The sequence below is a fragment of the Solea senegalensis genome, linkage group LG7, assembly GCF_019176455.1.
Source record: "Solea senegalensis isolate Sse05_10M linkage group LG7, IFAPA_SoseM_1, whole genome shotgun sequence".
NCBI classification, from domain to species: domain Eukaryota; kingdom Metazoa; phylum Chordata; class Actinopteri; order Pleuronectiformes; family Soleidae; genus Solea; species Solea senegalensis.
In genome coordinates this window covers 19,593,636-19,617,444 of record NC_058027.1, presented here as the reverse complement: position 1 = coordinate 19,617,444, position 23,809 = coordinate 19,593,636, and the positions used below count along the sequence as shown (strand labels likewise).

The window sequence follows — 23,809 nt, the reverse complement described above, 5'->3', positions numbered from 1 at the left end:
TCTCTCTCGCTCTCTCTTCTTCTCTTATTGACTAGGCTCAGATTACCAGGCTGAAACGAGTCATATCTAATTTTGTCAGTTCATGTGACTGAGATCTGATTTTCTTTCAGGGTTTTATGGACAAATAATTCCTAAATCAGATCTGTGTCAGTTTACAGTTTTTTGGTTTTTTTTTAAAAAAAAGGTTATTACAAGAGCCCTCTCTCACACTAAATCTGCCTTGTTATTAGTCAGAATCCCCCATCATTTGATAAGCAGGGTCTAGAGGAAGTAGACTTTCTCTCAAAACACTTTATTTATGATACACTAAAAGGTTAATGTGGATTATTAAAACACTCAATTATTATTGATCAATACCAACACAGCATAGCACAGCATACAGAGGCAAGAAAAGTATTTTTTCACAGGTTTCCCAAATTATAATCTGCTTACAAGTCAAAAGACAAAGAAACAATGCGATAAGGGAAATATTAATATGGGGTAAGAGTAAATAAATAAAACATACACAGATAGAACAGCTGTAGGTTAAATCAGTTATCATTTGCCAGCCGGTCACATGGACATAAATGCTGTGTTTTCATGGGCGTGGCTTAGTGTGTTTGGGGAGGGGCTGACTTGTTCACACATTGTGCCTTTTCATCACTAGGACAGTGAGGCAGAGCTGAAGGCTGAGCTTGGAAACTCACTGCACTACATCACATTCACTAATTGCACCATCTGTGGACTGTTGTTGTGCTTGTTTTACAAATCCTCCAAACGCTGCGTCGCTTTCAGCAGATGGGTCCGTGTGGCCAGCTCGCTTCCTCTCAATTCAGCTGCTGCACTAACTAGTTCTCCAAGTTTGGGACTAATGAACTTGTGAGACACTCGGCGATTTTGGATACAGACGCGCGTTTCTGCGTACGCGCGCTGTCTTGACGCGCGGACTTTATTTGTCGCGACTTGATTCGTCTTTTCATTTTTTATTATTATTATTATTTTTTTCCCCCCCGTCCATCTGCATCTGAAGGAAGTGGAAGGAAATAGGAGAGTCCACGCTCAGCCGCCGGTCTCGTGGCTCCTTTGTATACAACAGCTGCAGCAGCTGTGTGTAAATGCATTGGCACACAGCGTCTCCTGCTCCGTGATCCACAGTCTTCATTTAGGAATGAAGCGACTGCGCCAGGTGTAGAAGAGGAATCTCAAAACTTTACCGATACAGTCTGTTTCCTCGCCGCAGGGTTTCATTCACCCCTATAGAAAGCGGGGCTCCGTCTATCGCCGTCTGTCTTTCTCCGTCTCTCCTCGCGCTTGGATTGTAAACGGCAGCAAACAAACTGAGCTCCGTGCAGAGCTGCGCGGCTACGACACACACGAACACACAAACACAACCACCATGGATGTAAGATTTTACCCCACTGCTGGTGGAAATCCTATTCCAGGAGATCCACCTAACCTGGATTTTGCGCACTGTTTGGGCTACTACAACTTCAACAAGGTGAGCTGGAACACCCCAGTGTTTGTGCTGTAGCTTATAGTATTAGTGTTGTGTGAGCACACAGGTGCCGACGCAATGTTCCAGCTTTTACTATTGAACACACTTGTATGTAATGTATAACATGATGTGCATTTAACAGTATAAATCATGCTGATTTGCAGTCTTTGCCCCCACTTTAGTGCACTTCCTTGTCCTGACCTCAGCCCACTAACACCTCTGTCTCAGTGAAGTTGCTGTATCAATGCTTTTCCCTCCCATGCCACAACTTTGTACATAGTTTGTTTTTTGTGCGTGTGGCTCAGAGCAGCTTAATTGCTCTGCTAATCTCTGAGCAGAGTGATGTGATCCACAGATACAGTTTCATGTTCCTGGGTCACTGTATCAGCAGCACCCCTGCATTAAATAACCATTAAATGTGATGAAAGTGTGATCTAACGTATCTCGTGTCAAATAAACTCCTCTCCCGTGCCATTATTCGGTTTCTATACCTCCCCAACGTGATGCAGTAAAACACTTTGCTATAGAAACACGCATTTGCCCTTTAGCATGAGCTTCTCTTGCTGCCTGAGAGCACAGTAATGTCAAAGTCATTCTGCAGCATGTTCTATGACACAAAGCAATATACTTTATTTCCTCCATTGGGAAATTTGCCTTGGACTAAGTGCTGCATCCACAGATACAGTACAATTAACAACAAGACGGTAGTAAAAATCACACAAAAGCCACAAATAATAGTTTGCTTTGACTTTATTTTGGTGTTAAACAAAGTTCATTCTCAGTTTCTGTTGTGCGGCTGTTTTATTTTTTGAATGATTCTCTGATAGTGAGTTTACAACTTGACTGAGACACGCACGTTGCAAGATGAAGTAGATCAGTGTTGTGTTGTGATGTGTACATATCTTAAAGCTGGCTCAGACTGTCATAACATGATGCACAGTCATTGTAAATGCACAAAGTGTCACTTGGGTGCATCTGTATACAAGCAGCGCTCTTACTGAGTTGTCGGTAATAATGGCATTGCTGTGCCACAACAAGTTTATTAACCGGGGGGAGCGTGGTGTAAAAACACTGTTGATGGTCTGTGATGTTTTGTCAGTGATGTAACACTTGAGCCGAGAGGCCGGTGATCCATCGGCAGCTTGACTTGCATGTGCCCCAGTAAGAGGGAACATCACTATGACGAGCAAAAAAAAAAAAATCACACAAACAGTGGTGTGTTGCTTTTAAAATCCAAACAATGGCACCACCCCTCCACCCACATCCCCCACCTCTTCTCTCTGTGTCACACACACAGACACACAAACATACACAGAACCCCCCCCCGCCCCCCAATTATTCAGCCCTTGCAATCTGATGCTGTTCAAAACAGTTACCAGGTTTCTCACTGTTTCATCAGCTCTTTGTCATATGGCCAAGTTGTCATATGTGTCCAATTTCATCATGTCTTCATCAGCCCCCAGACAACTAATTGCATCGCTCTGGATCAGTGTTGAAGTGCAATTTTATTGCCGCTCATAAATTTCCCAGGTCAAGTGAATTTTTTCCATCTGCAACAGTAATTGGGCACAACACAAAAAGGGAGGCAGAGCGCGAGGGGCAGGACACTGGGAAGGTGCTTATCCAGTATCTCCACCAGTTATGTTGGAGAGACACAGAGGGGGAGTGCAAAGCATGCATTTCATGCAAATTACAAAGCCTTTCCATGGTAGATAAACAGAATATTTTGCATGCATCTTTCAAATAAGCCTCCAGTTGATTTGAATCAACTTGCTGAAAGATAGCACGATGCGGAGTGGTTATAGTCATACAAAAGATGTGGCATGCTAACAAGTCGCACAGGACCAAAGCTTTACTTCTTACATCTATTTATAAGCTGTCACAGCACCTTTTTTGGAAAAAAAAAAACTTGCTTCCACTAGATTACAGTTTTGATTTGAAAACAGGCAATGCTCTCTCAGAACGCTGGCACAGGAAATTCTCAGTTTTAATGACAACAGAGACAGAAGGGCCCAGAGGCACTTTGAAACATCAGAGATTCTTTTAAATTTACAGCAAAATCCAAACGAGTGGCACAAACTTAATTAGGTGCTGCAGTCATGACTAATGAAGCTGCCTGTTTTTTTGGCACCAAGATGGAGGAACGGCACTCCCGAAGAGAAACGTCCCACAATTTCACACAAATGAATGATGCGCGCCAATTAAATGCTGTCATTTTTTTTTTAGCAAAAACTTTTTCAAGCAGGTTTTTATTTGTTTTTAAAATCCGAATGCAGCATGTTCATGACATTGATGTGACATGTTTGAAGCGGTAGTTATGCCTAACAGCATATCCACCATGGTCCCTACTTTCACTGGCTTTTATTGGTTATTTCACGATTTAAGTAACAACATACAGTATGTGGGCTTTTATTTTGGTGATGTGAGGTGGTCTAAGTTGTGGTTTTTCTGGGCAAGCTCCAATTAAAGACAGAGAGTTGTTTGCATTAGGCTGGTTTTGGTATTTGTATAAGTCAAATGTAATGGACTTAAATGGTTTCATGAAAGAGACCCTGTGTTATTCTCATATTTATGACCATCTGGTCATTTCTTTCTCTTATGCTTCATTCATGTTTCAGCTATAGTGTCCATTTATTGTGGGCTTTCATTACCTCCAGTCAAAGAGACTGAAATCACCAGCAGATGTTAATACAGACTTCACCTGCACTGGTGCTCGCACTTGAGTTTTAACTTGTACCGTGGAGGAATCACAGTTCTTTGTAGCTGGGAATTGGCCATCAAGCAGTGTTTTAATGGCACCATTGCAGAGCCATGGACGAGTACCTTCATGGCACATTCATACTGGGGCTGCACAGCTCTTCAGTTTAGCAACACCTTTCAGCGAATACAGGACACGCTATCACATTTCATTTACATTAAAACTTAAAACATTAAGCAATTCATGGAATCAATTCCAGTTTCCAATGAACAGCAGATTGTTCACGGTACCATATACCATGCCACTGTGGAGAACGACTCGTGTCACGCTCGTGATGAAATGCGATTTTAATTACCGTCATCTGAATTATTTATTAAATCGACATCTAATAGTCTGTGTCTGTCGCGTTGTAAACCGTTTTGTTTTGTTGTAAACCACCAGCATCGCTTGTTGTCATCAGATCTGAAATGAGGTAAGACAATCCATCCTGTGCCCTTTATACTAGACACAGATAAAGCAGTCTTGAGAACGTATTTACCGCGCCGTGTACTTTGTATTTTATCATGCACTCGCCCCATGATGTGTGCAGTGAAAACAATGTTTAGGAAGTTGTCCAGACTGTTAGACTTGGCATGGTCATGTAGGGCTGCTGCGGCTGCAATTATCAGAGGTTTTTATGGAACTGTAAAGTGAGTTCTGTCAAAGGGGCGGGGGGAACAGAAATCTGCTCATGGTTCATGTGTCTCTCACTGACCCAGTGAGGAAACCAAAAAAAGTAAACGATTTAAGGAAGTGGGACAGTGATCTTAGTGAATTAGCGCCCTTTGTGTACAACTATTGTAGAGTAGAGTCTCTTTGGTGTCTGTGGTCTCTCCTGCTTCACTGGGAAGGAAGGGGTTAACTCTACCAGGGGCCTTGTGCATCTCCCAAGTGTACACAGCTGGTGCCATTTCATCACACACATTCTAAACATATCCAAACACAAGTGAGTGTGTGTGTGGCCTCAGATGTTGTCTTCTTTGTCCAACTCAACAGTTGATGGATATTGACTCCAAGGTGCATGTTTAATGTTTAACTGTCTGAAATGTGACTCGCTGATGTATTTTATTCCGAGTCCTGTACGCTGTGCCTGTCAGTGCGTGAAGTCCAACAGATTTATTAAACACCTAATTCTCCCACTGAGATTAGACCGCGTTATTTTTAGTCTGCCCACTTGAATGACACACGGCAACTTGGAGTCCCTTCATCGAAGAATGACGCCCGGGTCCTAATGGACCACACATGTATGTCTATGCAGAGCAGATGTTCACATTTGACTTAACGCACTAAGTCTTAACGTGGATTTCCTCTCGACCAAATTGATGATAATAGCTATGATGATGAGACATATTGGAGAAAAACAGCAATTGTTTATGAGGACTGGCTTTTAAGAGGTTCACGGTGATTGTTTCTGAAGTCGAGAGCCAAACCAAAGCTGTAACAGCTTAGTCGGAGTCTGGTATCCTGTCGTCCCTGTGGCTCCACATCGTCACAGCTGCCACTCTTTACTTTGTTCATCATGTTGACATAGCGTGCCATACATTGCACACTGCAGTAACTGCCTCCTGAATCCGTGTCAGCTTGATCAAACGTGTGTAACCAGTATAGTCTGATGTAAACGAACAGTCTGAACTAGTGACAAACACAAGACCGCTTTATTTAAGAGCTGGGTTTGACAAAAGGCCTCTGAAATCTTACACAGATATAGACCATTACCCAGATCAGCACTTGTAAAGACCTTCTGTAATCCTGCCATCGCTGCTCATAAATCTTCTTCATTACACCGCGTGCCTTACTTAGTGTAGTTCATTTAGGCAGAGCTCACTCTAAAAAAGGAAAAGCGCCGGGCATCACCTTTTCATCCGAGTCGGCCGGAGACAAAGAGCAACCCTGTGCCTCAGGTTGTGATCTCATGACCAGGGACAAATTAGGGCTCAGATATAGTGCAGTCAAACCAGTGAAAGAATCACTGCTTACATGCTGGTTGTCCTTTGTACAGTGGGCCAATCATCTGTGTCCTGAATGTCTTTTAAGGTTTTCCTTGAGGATTAACCCTGACACAGTTGTTCCCCACTGAACTAGAGAAGCTTTCTCTTACCTGGAAAATGTGGAGCTCGGCAGCTGTTTGAAAAAGAAACATGTGACTCAAAGAGAAAAAATGTGCAGGAGGGACAAATGTGTTATTGGATTGTGATCATGTACACAGTGTTGCTGCGCCATCCATCAAACCATGGAAGTGCCTGAGGAAATGTAGTTTGTTGTGACATACAAAGTCATACATTAAAAGAGGAGTGTTGTGTTTTTTTCAGCTGTGGTCATAAAAAAAAACAAAAAAAAAATGATATAGCTATTCAACCTTTCTGTAAATGATTATTCATTTGGGGTTTTATTACCTTATTTGTTTTTTTAATCAGCACATTCACAGCACTGTTCAGTGCAGCACAATGCAATCAGTCAATCACTGGTTTAATTGTGGTGATTAAACTGTATGCAGTGCAGCATAAAAGAGCTATCACTGGATGTATCCACTGTAATGTTGTAAATCTTTTAAATTACATTTTTATATATAGTAAAATGTGGGGTTTTGATGCTTGGATCTAATAAGTGTTGTGTCCCTTTTAGTGGTTAGCCTTGCTGTAAAGGCACGCTCATGTTTTTAAAGGTTTCCATAGACATAGCCAGTCCAGTTTTCATAGATCTAATGTCCACTTATCTTAACAGGCACACAGCGCTGTATCCTTTTAACTTGACTTAAGCCCTGAGCTCTTTCTGAGGAGCCTAAGGCACTACTTTCAAAATGAAGATATTATTTGTGTAACACATAAAGTACAAACTAGAATTATTGGCCGGGCACGTGTTTCATTTCATGGTTTGAATTAGCTGTGACCACTCGAACTGAGGCCGACCTACTCGTAGAAATATGAGTCGCTGTTGCGGCGTTTGCTCACATATTCATTTCTGTCTGACTGTGAACTGCAAAGGCTGCGTGTGTGTGTGTGTGTGTGTGTGTGTGTGTGTGTGTGGCATTACATGTGATTAATTCACCTGGTTTTGCAGCCCCCCTTACATCACACATTCCCATAATGCAGCATGTTACCAGGTTGCACTAAAGGGACTGACAATAGTAGCAGGTGTGCAAATATCCCAGAGACCTCATGAACAAAGAGCTTAAATAGTGGAGGTAAATAAAACTTTAGATTGCATGCTGGGGCGCACTGCAGCAGGGTTCAAGGAAGACTAACATAAAGTATACCCGTTTTTCACTTAGTAAAACACATTTTTAAAAAGACCAAACAACAAAACTTGTATATTTAATTATGGCTTACAGGTAAAAATAATCATTAGTGTGTTCCCTTTTTAAACAACGATTTTGTTTATGTAACCCGTAGTGATTGTCAAACACTAAGTGTTTCAAACATATAGTTTGTTTGTAGCAGCAGGGTGATTTAACGTGCGTCTTTAGAGTTACGGTGCCCCCTAAATGAGTTTTAATAGTCTCCCAGAGTTGGAAACGTGCCATATCGCCCTGTATCTTTTTGTAAACAGACATGAGACGGAATATTCACTCGCATGAATAGTTTGCGATTGCTTGTGGTTCATGTTCATGTTTGAATCGTATCAAGATCTCGATGCAGCGCCCTGATGGAGTATTGTCTCACTGTTGTGTCGGGTCCCGGAGGAGAATGAAACAGCTGTCTCTGAGCAGAATGTTTTTCCCCATTTATATCTTCCTCGTGCTCGGTTTGTCAGAAACGTGCATCCCCGAGACCAAATTCATATTAACAAGGACGCACAACAACAGCACTCATAGAAGAGACTTTATATAATTGTGCATTTTCTTTATTTTTTTTTTTTTTTTTCTTCGATCTCATTTTGTTTTTACAACTGCTTATCTAACGTTTGTATTTGTCTAGTCTGTGCAAACAGGAGAGGAGACACTGACCTTTTCCACTCTTAATCTGACATTATTGCCTTCTCTCCCCTCCTCTTTTCCCCCCCATCTTTCCTTGTGCCATTTTTACTTTTTTGATTTTATTGTGCTGGCCGAGTGGACGTCTATTATAGCTTGCCTATTTTATTGTCGTTATTATTATATTATTATTGTTTTGTTTTCATTGCTGTCACTCATGTGTGTTTGTGCACTGGCCTTAATGGTCCCCCACCTCTCCTCTGTCTCCTATTTTCCTTCCACCCCAACCGGCCAAGGCAGATGGCTGCAAATCTTTGAGTCTGGTTCTGTCAGAGACTTCTTCCTGTTAAAAGGAATTTTTTTACTCTCTCCACTGACACCAAGGGCTTGCTCGTCGTGTGATCTGTTGGACTTACTTCTTTCCTTGCCTTACCAGGCAAAACATCTTTAAATATAGGCTTGATTGGACTGAAGTACTAATATTTCTTATTATTATCTATCCTTGTATCCTGAGTTGTGCGTAAGCACATCCATAAATGGTTAATAATTATGTTTCAGCTGTTTCCGTAGGTGAACTCACTATACATTGTTCTAATATTGGTCTTTTAGCTGTAATCACACAGCCGTAGCCTTTATTTTGAAAGACAAAGAGCTCCACAGGTCAGTACATGAGCATTGTGCAGTATTCATGAGTCTGTCGAGTGTTTGTTTAGTTACATTATTAAAAGGAACAGTGGACATGTCCTCACTAAACGCTCCAGCTGCACGTTAAAGGTGCTGGCGCTCATGAATGAGGTCTATGAAATTCCGCAGCCAACTTGTGCCATTTTTCGGGAGTTGAAGTCGAGGCTCATTCACAGCACGTCATTGTTCATTGTGATGTGTGTTTCTACTGGCTTGTGGTCTCTTATGTGTGGTCATGGTGTGAGATGGCAGCAGGATAAAGAAGATCAAGGTCTGTGAGGCCTCAGCATTGGCAGGGTTTCCCTGCGCGAAAGGATTCTTCCAAATTTTCTTTGCGAGAAAATTGATCCTCTTCCTCATCTTTGACGGTTCTGCCTTGCGGTCGAACTTTTTCAAATACCTGAGCGGCCCTGCGAATGCGTTCAGTCTCGTGTTCAACAGCCTCCGCTACATTTGTGAGTCGCTTGCCTGGTAAACACGAGGAGAAGCTGAATGATTACACTTTTTCAAAGGTATTACAGGCAGCTGATTACAGTGTTAGGTCAGAGTTAGCCAAGGTTAACCGTCTATAATGAAACACTTTGAAAATAATGACACGCTGCATGGTTTTATGAAGGCTTGTGGTTGCTCAGCTCAGCAGTGGTGACCTTCAGCAGTTCCACAAGCTAATCGCAGTGATCCCTCCGCTCCCCTGTAGTTTCAAGACTCCATTAGCTTCTGATATGCATCTCTGAGAGTAGACCTCATACAAGGTCTGTCTCTGGAACTGTTCCTATGTTCCTGAGGTAGTTGACTATCACTTTCATCTCATCATGGGGTATGTTTGCCGTTGCTGCTCTGGCATAGCAGGCCACGATGTAGTTGTTGGAAAAAGAGCGGTTTTCACTTTCCACGCTTTGGTCGGCGACTAAAACGTGTGGAACTGGAGTATTTGTCGCTGCAGTGTGTGCAGCCTGTTATTTAAAACATCTGGACATTGTACACCTGGGTAGTCTGGATTATACGCTTGCCAGAAGCAACAGCATCAGCTCTGGCTAACACGTTTGTGAGCCAGGTATGTTCATCAACATGTTGTTACTACATGGTGCAGGTTTTTGTACTTGAACCTGTATGTTTTTTTAATGAAGGTTTTTAATATTTTTGGGCATTCAAGTGTCTATAGCGATGACACCATATTTCCTTTTAAAGTGGAAATTAATTGGCTGTGTTATTTCCATAACCAGACATCTGAGAGGCACATTGATAAATATGTTCTACATCTGCTTAAGAAAATAACTGCTGTTAACAGCACATGGTGGTAATAAGCATTTTTGCTGATTTGTGGCGTGATGAATGGGGGTATGTATCCAAATAGATGTGCACTCTTATCAGCTTTAGACGTCACCACATTTAGCTGACCGTGTCTGACCATGTGCCCAGTCCCCAGTAAGTAGACCAGTGCCAGTACCAGTTTATCCAGTACTTGAAATATGGCATGCTGTTGGTTAGTGTGGGTATTCAGATTTTCAGAGGAATAACTAATAAGAGTAATTGTTCTTAAATCCATCACCACAGTCTCCCATAACAGGTACACTTCAACCAGGAACAACAGAGTAGTACATAAATCAAAGTAGTTTCTTTTGCCAAGTCAGAAGCCCCTGGGAGGTACCTTGGCGCTTAATTAAAATCCTGAAGGATCATGTTTTAAGTTTAGGTGAGTGAGCACTGAATAACAATTACAAATCATGCCCCGGAGCATGAGTGGTGTGTTTTGGAGAAGAATAACAGTATCTCGGTTTGTTTTCTTCACCAAACAAATGAGATTTAGTGTGCAAGACGACAACCGTTTTCAGTGCGTCGTGGCACAAGGACTGTGGTTAATATTGCCTCTTCTGGCGGCACAACCTGCCAAAACCAGGATTGACATATTAATCGCATAATTACTCGCACATGGTTATAATGAAACGGCTCATTATTAGACATAATTGAATGGCTTACCCATTTTGGCCCATTGTTTATCATCCATTTTGAGCCGTGTAATCCCTCTCACATATGTGCCAGCTATAAAAACAAACCATGCTTTTGTCAGAATGTCACAGGGCCTCACTCACACCAGCAGGATGTTTTTCAATGGAAGGTGGATTTCATAGGAATCTTGAACTGCAACTAATGATTACTTTCGTAATCCATTCATCTGTTAATTATTTTCTTGATTAATGGAGTACTAAAAATTATGATCAGTCTGTCCCAAACCTCAAAACGGCAGTGTTCTCAAAAGTTGTCATTTTTGTCTGCAAACCTCAGTTAATTACTTGTAATGATTTCTTTGCGATGTGGTGCAACAAAACCAGAACATATTCATTTATAAGAAGCTGAAAACTCACAGAGCATGCATTAGTTATTAAAAAAACATTCAACCTGATAACTTGCTACTCATTTAGTAATCGAATAATAATCAACTAATCGCTCCAGCCCTAGTGGCAAGTATAGTGTGAATTACAAATGAATGTTAAAATGACATGATAACAATATCAAACATCTTCTTAAAGCCTTCTTATGTTAATAACATTGACATTCAAAGCTGCTGCTGCTCAGTATGATCAAGGCTAAACCTGCTTTGGGAAAATAACTCTCCACCACTGAGGTCTAAAAGATGCCAAATGATGAAATTCATGTAATATTTTGCAAAATGCTTTTATATCCTTTTTCTTTCTCTTTTTTTTTTTTACGCTTAATATGCTACAATACAACATTTCTGAACCTACAGATAATTGCATCAGTTTCCTCTTGTGTATTGAGGGACATGAGAAACCAGGTTGCAGGCTCTTTGGGGCTATTTTTGTCCCTGATCTGCGAGTTTCTCGATTTAACAGTTTTGCAGTAACCAGACAAACCAACGCTGAATGGTCCGTGGGCAAATGCCAGAGATACCGTGATAAAGGGACAGCTATTGAAATATAAAGTGTATTTCATACTGCTGTTTTTGCAGGCATTATAAATCTGATGCGTGGTGAAAAAAAAGAAAAGTACATTTAAAAAGGAAATATGTGTAGTTATCAGCAGGAATGAAAGCTCTCTAGTCAAATTCACTCAATTACAGAGCTCTGGAGAGCTATCCCCAAGCAACCCTTCCACTAGCTCACTAGCTAATCAGTCACAGCGAATTGCAGTGGTGAATATTTGAGACTCGACAGATTTAAATGAAGACATCATCATTATTTCACTGTACAGCGTCCTCAAATCATTTCAGAGGCCTTCAGCTGGATCCAGCATAGACTGTACAACTCCTGCTTTTTTAAAAAAAAAAATGGGGGCAAAACTCAAGTAAGAACACAAACACAAGGGTTGCCAGTCAATTTTGTGAGTTAATTGGGTCGATCTCTTTAGCGATGATGAATGAAGAGATTAACGCTCCCTATGTGTCCAGCGAATCTCCCCCTCTGGCTCCAGGTAAATTGGCTGATGACAAGTTTACAGTGGGAATTCTGTTTCTCACTCAGTTTTTTTTAAAGGCACGGTGCCCCCTGTTGAAATAACTGATTTTGTCATTCCATGCTTCATTCATATATAGATTAATTGGATTGACGAGCTTTGTTGACGGAACTCGGTGGAAAGAGGGAACATGTCATGTTTTTTTAGGCTGTGAAAGGCTTCATAAAGGTCAAGTTATGTTAGGTACATTTAATCCCTAGTCATCTGCACGTATAAAGAACAATGCAGGAGATTTAGGCTACAGTACGGTGTTCTTCTAATCCTTGTAATTTGTGTATATTGGCAGAAAGCTGGAGAAATGGGTCGATAATAAGCCCGGGGAAGACAAATTAAGAGTGATGGGTGAACATGTGCACAGGAAGGTGTGAGTGAAGAGCAGAATGTGTCTTGCTCTCATTTTTTTTTTTTTAGTGGAGAAACTCACAGCGTGATTCTAAAATAGAGGTCAAGGCTCAAATACAGTACATGTCAGTGACCCCTTTTTTGCAGCCCGTACAAGAGAAATAGGATTAAAGTGTTCCGTGATCAATGTGCACAAAGGAGGAAATGGGAAAGATAGAGCGATGAAGGTGGATTGTACAAACACAATGCATACATTTATGTAGTCAAAAGAGACGGGTTCTTTATTTGCAATAACGTTGGAGGAATGTTCCCAACTGCATCTACAGGATGTGACTTTAAGTAGGTTTTAAGTGGGTACTTTGTCAAGGAGGTTAGGTTTTCACCTCGGTGTGATTGTTGCTTTGTTTGTCAGCAGAATTAAGCAAATCGGACAGATGTGATTTGCTGTGGGAACAGAGTCATTAAATTCTGGTGCAAATTGGGTTAAAGAAGCATATTCAGGGAATGTACCTTTTATCGGTTTCTCCACCGTTGCTTGCATGCCAGTGCAGTTTCAGACATTTCATCGTAGGAAATAAACCATGGATGTTCAAGTAAAACATAAATAAATGGATAGATAAATGAATACAAAGATCAAATATGTGGTTGTTTGGATCCGGTGGCAAGCACTGCTCAATCTACACACAGTATTGCACTTTTTATTACTGATAAATAAGAGTGCCTTTGGCTGGAGTTTTATTTTGGGAGGTTTAATGTCATGAGCACATAAATCATTTATGTTGTCAGGCGAGTTCCCTTTTTAGCTGCGTTGTCTTTGTACTGCACGTACCTCACATAAAAGATTTGTGTAACAAATGGGTTTTCACAAGTTTGCCTGTCTGCCTGTATCAGTCAGTCAGTCATTGTCGCCATTGATTGACTGTACACTGTATGTCATCAGTGGAAAAAGGAGCAAAGAGCTCTTAATTGCCCCCTTTTCTTTCTCATTTTTAACCTGTGAACTCTCTTTAAAAAGCACCACTTTAACACACGGCAGACCGTCATGTTTCTGCACGCACTTTGATGTTTGATCTGACGTCTTTACACAGGGTAAAGGGATCATTTTTGCATTATGAGTAAAAGATATGTAACGTGCCTTTGTTCCCCATGTCTTTAAATGTCAGTGCAATGATATGGAATCAAAGTCGAGGCTTAGGGTGTTGTAATTATTCAAAGCTGGTATCTTAATCTCACACTGCTTTTGAAGTAGGAAACGTTAAAGTGACACTTTGAGTTTAACTACTGTTAAAAAACATTAGTGAAGCACTTATCCCAATGGTTGCTGTCACAAGAAAAACAAAGCTGTCAAGACTGCTAATGATGTCCTGGTGTGCTGTCAATCTAGCAGATGAACGGACAATAGTATGCCAAGGAGATGCTTGAAATAGCTAATTGCTTCTAAGAGCCTGCTCAACCATTCGGTAACTACCATGTTTTCACAGATGTCTTTTCCAGCTGCTATTTCATTATGGAGCTCAGAAACATTAGAGAAGCAATTCATTGGCTTTCTTGATGAGTCTGTGTCGGTGCACATCAAGTCATAATGATTACAGGTACATTAGTGCAACTGTAGTGACAGATTTATTATTATTTTTTTTTTTATTATTTTTTTTAAAGGCATTAGATAACAGCACAATAACCATATCTGTGCATTTTCATTATTTCACCTAATTTGCCCCATTCATTCTGTTAATCCATGCCAACTTGTTGATTGTCCGTTTGGAGACACATTTCTGGAGAGGAGCCCAAGAGTATTTGCAGCCGGTCCTCTGTCAGTAACGCCAAGCAACACAGCCACAAATTGGAATGTGGTACAGTTCTGGGAACACAGCCAAGATTTAAATTAGACAATAACCTCTGCTCTCTCTATATTGCCTCTCTTTTCCAGCTGCAGGCCTGGCCATTTGTTTAATACAGTCAGCCCTGTAGTATATAATAGACTGATATATGAGTCACCGCTCAACAGTTTGTGTTTTTCAGATTTATAGAGCTTGAACAACTGGTAGGTTTGTGCTTACTGTGGACTTATGGTAGGAATAACAGAAAAGACACAAGTTCCACATCGACACAGCTACAAATGCATTAAGGTGAAGTGTTCGATCCCTAAAACAACACATTTCATGTCTATCCATGTTTATTATTAACTGATGCTATTCAATTAAGCTAGTTCTGTTTAAAACAATGTCGTACCTTACTTTACCGGACATAATACCTACATAGATGATGTTGCATGTGGTTCTGGCTCATATACCTGGACTTTAAATGCCTCACACAATGTATGGTTTTTGTCTGCAACAATCAAATGTGTCGCCCTTTTTTTTTTTCCATTACTTGAAAAATAAATAGTGGATTGTGTTGAGTCCATCACTAAAAGCTCTTGACTGTGCACATTCCCAAAGCTGGTTATAATGAGTGTATTAGTCACTAATGGCACACGGGGAATAGAGAAATGCATCTGTGCTGCTAAAGCAATAAGAGAAAACTCCGTTCCCAGCAGCTTTCAACAGAGCTTTATGTGATTCCGAGTCTCAGAGCTCACAGGCACCTGACAAACCCAGAGAAGTAGCCCCACTGTCAACATTAGCGCCATTAAAAACACAGCCCATTACTGTTAATGGAGAGCGGTTTGTCTACTGTATAATACTTACCCATGTAATGTTTAGTTACTTGCCTCCTTACCCTCATAGGAGCATCCTGCTACGTAGCAGGAGAAGTGGCGCGCAGAGCAAACTTGGTTCAAATCCACACCTACCGTCTTGAGTACATGTTGCTTCAAAGCCGCTAAGGGTAAACAGCCTCGAGACATGGCTTAGCGGCAAAAGCAAGACAACACCACTAAGCCAAGCCTTTCTCGCGTTGCTTCCTCGAGAACTTTGTATCCATGCAAGAGCAGTCATCGTGAGAAAGCAATACCATGTTTCTGGGGCCCTCTCCATCGTCTAAGCCCCTTTGTGGCTTTGGGCCAATGGCTTTGCACCCCGCCAGATCAAAGATGGCACCCCATTTAGCTTGTGCTTTCTTTTAGGATTTGCTCTTAAGAGTACCGAGCAGACTTGACCTGCATGTTATTGAAACTACTGGGCTCAGACTCTGTGGGTCCATTATGACAAATGCTGAGACCATCTTTGTTTTGGCAGCGTTTGCAATTCTTAGGCCTTAAAGAAAACAGTAGCTATGGTGAAATTCAGTGGATTTGAGTTCCTTTGTGTACCATGCCGGTGTTGGTTGTGTGCTACAGAATCATGTTGTTAATGTGCGAGTGTATTGTTATTGTTGTCGGCTCATTGGCTCCCGAATCCACTTTTAAATTTAATCACAAAAAATTTCAGGATGAAGGTTCTTTTTGTTTTCTTTGCCTCAAAGAGAATAATTAACGTACAAATGTGTATAACCTTTCATCTTGTGCCTCCAGGAAGTTTATATTAATGATTTAGAATAATCATTTCATGCCAAGATCCCAGAAATCACTTTCATTTTTAGAGCACTTACCCCAAAGATGGAGAGTTTTATTTTATATTATGTATCTCGCATTATGTGAGTTGTTTTTTTTTTTTTTTGCCTGAACTAATGTGTAAACAAATGCTGTTTTTTTTCTCCATCGTTATTAAACTCGGGTAATGAATCCCAATTGGCTTTCCTTTAAAAGACACAAATGATAAAAAAAAAAAAAATGAAAACTAAAAACTAAATGGATAAATTACAGTCAAGTTGCAGCAATTCCCTGGATCATGACTAAGGATTTAAATGTGCCGTGCCAAAAGCAGAACACCGTTGATGAGGACTACTGTTAGTTTTTGTCAGTGCTCCCATGGCAGTGCAGCAAATGTAAATCCTTGGTCATGCCTGAGGAGGAGCTGTAACTTAACTGTTCTTTGCTCAAAACTTCACATCAGTGATGAGAGTGATGAGACGCATCTACCTTTGCTCCACCCACTGATATGCCATAGCTGTGAGGGTGTGTACTATACTATAAATAAATTAAAAATGTTGTTTCAACTGGGGTTACTACTCGTGTCTCTTTGATACACGGAATCGCTTCTGATCCAAGAAATATGCTGAACACACCACCTATAGCTCACATTTTACTGCCTTTCAACACTCCTATAATGACTTGGAAGCTTGAGTAAACATTATATACTGTGTATTTGCTGGACTGTGAAATAGCTTTTGATAGTTGAGCTTGTCATTTTGGTTGGATATTGAAAACTGACTTTTTTTGCCACATGACAAAACTGTAAAAATCCTTACCATGTCAGGTCATTTGAAGAATAGAGTCACTTTTTCTTAGTTTACTAGTGATCAACTTTTTTGTGTGTGTGTGGTCCAACTGTTCCTTTAGCACACTGTGACAGCAGCTCAGCCCCTCAACGGTCAGCGTGGTGTGATTGAAGAGCTATAACGCGCAAAACTGTCATCAACTTGATTCAGGTCCCAGTTAAGACTTAGACTTTTCCCTCATGCTGGATGCCCTGCACGACTGTTAACATTCTGACACTGAGAGGCAAAGGAAAAGTGAAATGCTGACAATAAACTTCCCTCTCAGTGCTACCTTACTTGAGGACTCGCCGTTCTAATGGTGGAAGACAGTGCTGGGTTGGGGGAGTAATGATTTCAGCTTTAAACTGAATTACCAATCGATTCGGCCTACAGATCAGAAAACAGCATGTGAGCCGACTGTGTGGACATGCTGTGTTGTGGAGTCGCTTTACAAATTGACTGCTGCACACATAGGAGGGAATATATCTATATGTCAGCTTGGCGCTGCATGCACAGTGGCCTGCTGGGTGTGAATAGGCCTTGTGATCACCAGAGAAGCAGCTGCAGAGTGTTTATGCTGAATCGGGTATAAATGAGCATGTATCTGGAGAGGAGGAACTCGGGAATCAGAAGATGCATTTTCCAGAGGCTACAACAGGGCCTGACTGGGATTATGGGAAAGCAAAAAAAAAAAAGTAGCTCCTCTTTTGAGTCTCTCGGCTCCATCACTGAGAGGCTCAAACCTGGCAGTAGGCTGAGCTTCGGAGGAAATTGCATAAAATAATACATAGCAAATTACTGTGGGTTTCTCTGGACTGGAGATTGAGTTTTAACTGTGGTGTTTTTGCTGTATTTTATGGAGACCACTGGAGACCATATTAGCGCAAGTGTCGTGTTCCAGAGAACACATGCTATGCTGTGATTACTGAGCTCAAGCTGAACTGTAAAATAGCTTGTCAGCAGTTGATATGTTTCTGGAAAAGCCTGGACGCTTGATTGAATTAGTTCGGTGGCTTTCAGTGGGGAAAAAAAGAATGTGTCCAATTTGGTTACCTGCTGACAGACGGCACCGGGGTTGTGACTTTTTGATTGTACGGCTGTAAAACCGACAAACGATGTACTGAAGCTGGTTTGAAAATGCATTAACAAATCCTTTCGTTTTCTTAATGCAAATGATTTGTCATCATACATCTGCCATAGTCGCTCTCTATTAAATTGCCATTTGCAGACCATTAAACCGGCGTTGGATATTCAGATAAAAATGTATCCGCTTCTGCAGGTTTTTCCATTTGTGTGCATGCGTTGCTTTTAGAGAGTCTTCAATCATGTGTTCCGTTGAACTTGGTTGTCCGGTCCATGTTTACTGATAGGATCTGTGTGGCGATTCCATCATACTATGGGTGAGATGGGGTCATGTTGGTGTAATATTGTGTTTGCCCTGAGGTTGAAATAATTTTGTTTGCTATAATAGCTGTAAAATACCTTATTTCCCGCTGGACGTTCTTTCATACAAATGTGCCTGAGCTGGGAGTTAAAAGGTGACAAAAAAAATACAAACATCAAAATTACATTTGCTTCCGTTAGAAAATAAAGGTTGAGGTGTATACTGATGTTTTTGCTTTTTTTTTTTTTTTTAATATTTATTTTACAATTTTACTATTTTACTGAATTAGGGAGGCAGTGTGGTGCGCTTACAGAAAAACAAAGAAAGGCATATCCTCCCATTCACTGCGAGGTTGCTTGGTTTCCTGTCTGCGTGTGATTATGCAGACAGAGGAGTCTTTTCACATCAGGATCAGGGTCCATGTAAGCTCTTAATTCTGTGCTGTTAAAGAGTTATTGAAGAAAATGTGCTGGTGGTGCAGAAGGAGAAATAACAACACTTGAGTGCTCACTGTGTGCTCTGCCATGTGGCCAAAATCTTATTGCGACTCATATTACACCGTACCATTTACTATGAATTTGCTCTGTTAATAAAAGCCTCCCACGGCAATGTAAAGCACTCTTTTCTATGGCTCCCCATCGGTTCCTTTCTGGAAGTGCATGACTGATTTTTGGATATGTGTAGAAGTGAGACGCCAGTTTCCTGAATGCATATAACATCATTACCTGAGATGCTGCTAAAGTGGTTTACAAGGCATTTAAGGCTTCTTTATTGCCTTTCAGGGGCATTTGTGAGTTCCTATTTAAAGAAAATAAATAAATGTTTCCAAAAGGCTCCTTACTCATACACACTGGATGTTGTTTGGCCTTTTCACATAGCTGCCACAGCTCTCCTCTAGCTCATCACATCACCTTAATCACAGAGCCTTCATTGTCCACCCATTTCATCATGGTTCCTTACTGTCAGCTGCACCGTCCCACCAATCACGCTTAATTTCATCTGGCATTTGACTCAATCAACATTACCATGAGCACGGATGCAAATGCATCGCCTCCCCCCTCCAAAATTGAATCCGGAATCCCAATAAATAATAATCTTCACTCCGTGCTCAGGTCGTCTACTCAGGTAGCCGCTGCTGCACCGCACTATAGTACAGCTTTTAATGGTGAAGATTAATACCAGTGGCTTGGGAATTTCTTGGGATGTTAGTCGCAGCCGGTCTCAGAGGAGTTTTAGGAACTGCTCCTTAAAGGGCCCTGGAAAAACAATAAAACCTGACTCACTGAGACAGAGCCCAGGGAGTTGTGTGATACTAATTAGCACTTGGACTTAACTTGATTGTGTTTTCTCTCATGAAGTTGATGTGATTCAGATCGGCGTCTGTGCTTACTGTTTGTAATTTCAGTGTGGTGGGTTGCTTTTTTGGGGTTTTATTTTAATTACATGTTTCTTCCTGATTTATAAACACTTACATGCTCATTATTTTGTCATCTAAATGAACCAGTGATGTGTAAAAACATGACAGTATTCATGCCAGGTAGACGTTTGCACAAAACCTGAGGCGAGGGTATGCAAAATGGCAAAGTATACAAACACCTGCTTTAGAGCATTGCAAATTCATCAGTGAATTATTTCAAATAAAGAGTAATTGTCTCCTCCTTTAAGAAAAAAAAAAAAATCAAATTCTCATTCAGTGGGGGACAAGAATGGAAGCAACGGCAACAGGAAGCCATATCTCCCCTGACAATCAGAACAATGTAATGTTCCTAGTGCTTGAATAGAGAGGTATATCTCTAAGACTTCAATTCGCTATCTAAAAGAAGAGGCAGAGATGGAGTAACACTTTCAAGATAAGCCCAGCGTAAGGTTAATTACCAGCAGAGTGGCTGGCGAAACCCGGCCATGTCTCAAAGTTACTCACAACTGGGAAGTGAAGGACTAGCTATGGGCAGATGTTTCTCACCTGACACCTGTGAGTCTGTGTGTGTATGTGTCATTTTTTCTATTTGCATAAGCATTTGTGCAAACCCGAGTGCTCAAGTCAGATATAGTTTAGTGGGGCAGCTCCAGGTAAAATGGCACCAGAGGCCTAGACAGCACAAGCCACCTGCTTCAGCAACTGTTAGTAGAGCTTGTGGCTCGTCTTCTCATTGGTGCATAACACTGTTAACAATGCTGCTGATTCCACACACTCTCTCCAGGGCATAGACTAATTAATGGATACCATTCGTGGTTGATTAGCAGCAGCTCTTTCTGTAATTACATTCGCATACTAACCACTCACAAGAAAAGGGAGGAAAAGATGAAAAAACACACACAAAGGGCCAGAAAATATATTAATGTACTTCATAGTTCCCCCTGATCTTAATTTGTTCCAACAATTGTTTGGCCCTCGTCTCAGGTAAGAAGCCGTTTTCTTTTCCTCACTGTCTCTATTGGAGTCCCACATCATTCATGACGTTTTTAAGAGAGTGACTTTGTAATAAACACAGAAAGGAGATTACCGTCGAGCTTTGTCGTAAAAGAGGAAGCACGTTCTCCGTGGGACCTCGCGAAGATGCAAACGCACTGTGATTCTTTCTCCTCTGAGCCATGTAGGCTGGGTTTTGCACTCCTCACTCACAGAGAGGTGCATTGTGCTCCTGGGCCCAGCTGCTAGCCCATAATTCTTCATTCTATGTCCCATTGTTCCTACCTGTCAGCATGGCTGTGTCTCAGTAGAAAGGGAAGTGGCTGCCATTTTGCCAGCAGCCTATGTGTGGGTTGAGCGGAGAGAGAGAGAGAGTGTTGTGAAAACATGTTATTTCTTATCAGAGTACAAGCTTTTAATAGCTTATCTACTCTCTCACTCTGACACCATTTCACTGCCATCCGCTTTGTTGTACGTTGTTATTACTCTGATACCAATGCCGATATTAACAGGTGCACAAAACAGTCAGAGGTAGATGTGGCAAAATACACATATTTATTAAACCCGACTCCATCCATATTGAAAAATCCTTCTCCACCCTCTTATTTCCCCTCAGTATCACTCCCGTTGGTTGTTTAAAGTTAATAACCTGATACTTGGCTTTGTGATGCAAACATATCCTTAATTACCTTCCCATAAGAGCTGAATAGCTGGACCACATTCTCATTACCCTGATTTGAATAGGCTCCGGGCCTCTCACATGCCTCTTGTCATGTCCCAATAATAATACTAGGGGTTAACTCAGTGTGCAAACATGCAGAACCAAGTGTGACATTCTGTTTGAGTGACAAGTGTCTGCTATGAAAGGCAGGCAGGAGTTCTGTTGATGTTAATGTTATTTGGACACTTGTGAGCTGATTGTGTTTCTTGTATCCCTTTTTCTTTTTTTTTTTGCAGTTTCAAAACAACAACAACTACATGAACATGGCAGAGGCGAATGGGGCCCTGCTCGCTGCAGGCGATGTGAGTATACATGACTTGATTGATTTATGCATACGACCTTTCAACTCTCTCTGTATGTAATTATCTCTTATTAATATTGTTTTGGTGGCTCGTTGAAACCGAAGCCCTACATTGAGGTAATTTTTCTGAAATATCCATATTGAGGTTCAGACTCATTCTTTATTACCTGAAATGCTGCCTGTTCATAGATTGACAGGAACCCCTAAGCTTGTATACAGTGAGCTATGGACTCGCTCTCTGTAACTTCTGAGAGCTGACGCTGATTTGACCTGACTGAGTTGCCTGCACTTCCTGAGATAAAGTGATTTCAGGAAGCTGAAGATATACTTTGTTTTAAAGACATAATGAAGGAGCCCAAAGAGATTGTGTTGTTCTGCATCTCTCAGAGCTGCTCTGTCTGCTGGCACTTACTAAAAATTGAAATGTCACCACCAATCTAGATGTGGAGCTGCTGTAATATCTCGGTGTACTGTACTTTTTTACGTTAAAATAAAGACGGGACTAGCTGTTTCTCTGGTGGTAAGTCACTGCCTCTGTGAGCCATAGAAGCCCGAAACAGTGTGCTAAATTTACCCGTTTTATTTCCCCTCCACCCACTCCGCTGCCCTGTCATTAGAGACAAGTGCACCAAAAATACCCATCATTCTCTGTGGTTCAAACGGGCCAATCTCATCCTAGTTTAGTGGAGGAGACTAATCTGGTTTGAAAAACCCACAGCAAATCATCACTGCACAGCTCTTAAATACTGTGCCGGGTGTCATTGTCCACGGTATTGTTTTCATTCATGGCAGTTGAGCAGTTGGGATGCAACAGTGACATTAAAGCGCCCAAGTGTTTGGAGTGTGTGACCTCGTGTTTGTAAAGTGGTCGCCTCACAAAGCCTCAAAAGGTTATGGAAGGAGTTTAATTCTCACCCACATTTTTGCTGAGTGGATGCATCCTCTGTATCCACGAGCTGCTGAGGCCCACTGCAGCGCGGACCACGCCGACACAAGCTGCTTGGAGAGCATTCAGCTCCCAGCTGTGACGGCCCACTGTGGCAGTCATGGAAAGGGGGATGGGCCTGTATGTGGGGGGTGGGGGGGGGGGTCTTGATCAAAACACCCCAGATCATTTGCATTTTATCAAAAGGAACAACTGTTTCCAGTGTTAAGGCACAGATGGCATTGTGCTTAAAAAGGCAAAAGAGAGAGAGAAGTCCAAAGCATAATTTATTTTTTTTCAGGCTATTGAATGTTTAAAAGATTGTCTGTTGCAACCTGGGCTAATGTAACGTTAACACAATTTCCTATTTCAGTTGTGAGGTTACACACTATCTCCCCTGTAATGCTATAGTAATCTACTTACTGTGTCTACCTTGGGCTGAGGGCACAATGGGAATAGTCTTCTTGATGAGGGCTCTGTGGTAAAAGCTAAGGTTACATTTCTGTTTCCACATTTATTTTGCTATTGTCGTCAAGTGAAACCTCCAAAACCATCCTTTGTGGATTTTATGGAAATACACTCTTCTTAGTGAATATTTAACATTATTTGTATGCTACATCCTTCATCTGAAAATGGGCTTTGTCATGCAATACTATCAGGCCCGACCACACGGAAACGAGAGTAGGTGAATAAGCATAGGTTTTTTTTATTGTATTGGCATTTCGTCCACATGGAAATGGTGTTTTTAGAACACTGTTGTTGGGTCTCTTTGCTTCATGATAACTTTTATTTTCTTTCTTTATTTCCCTGGCTCAGTTCATTCTGTCTCCGTTTATGCGATTATACACGTTGTAATGGGTATAACGTCTTCTCCGATGTAGTGTTACAGCACCACTTATGTATATGCACTTTTATTCATTTTAAGGGGTTTAATATGGACGGAGACATTTCGTAAAACGATGTGATTTTTTTATGGGAAACTTTTTCCTTTTTTTTTAAATGACAGAGAAAAATACTGTTTACGTTCTGTTCTGTTCCGTTTCCGTGTGGATATGGCCTTGAAGGTATACACAGCAGCACCGGAAGAGCACTGGCAAGACGTGTTTATCCCGTCAAACTGCTGAATGACCTGAATGATTTGCCTCTGAAACCTT

The 23,809-nt window shown here is 41.3% G+C and overlaps 1 protein-coding gene across 1 annotated transcript in view; it reads left to right on the top strand.

Moving 5' to 3' along the window:
• Nucleotides 1–648: 648 nt before the first annotated feature.
• Nucleotides 649–23,809, top strand: part of tox3 (TOX high mobility group box family member 3) — a 28,390-nt gene continuing 5,229 nt past the window's right edge. The window contains exons 1-2 of the mRNA XM_044029659.1: nt 649–1,477; nt 21,666–21,731. Coding sequence (XP_043885594.1) covers nt 1,376–1,477; nt 21,666–21,731 — 168 coding nt within the window. The 5' untranslated portion in view covers nt 649–1,375. The remainder of the gene's footprint in view (nt 1,478–21,665; nt 21,732–23,809) is intronic.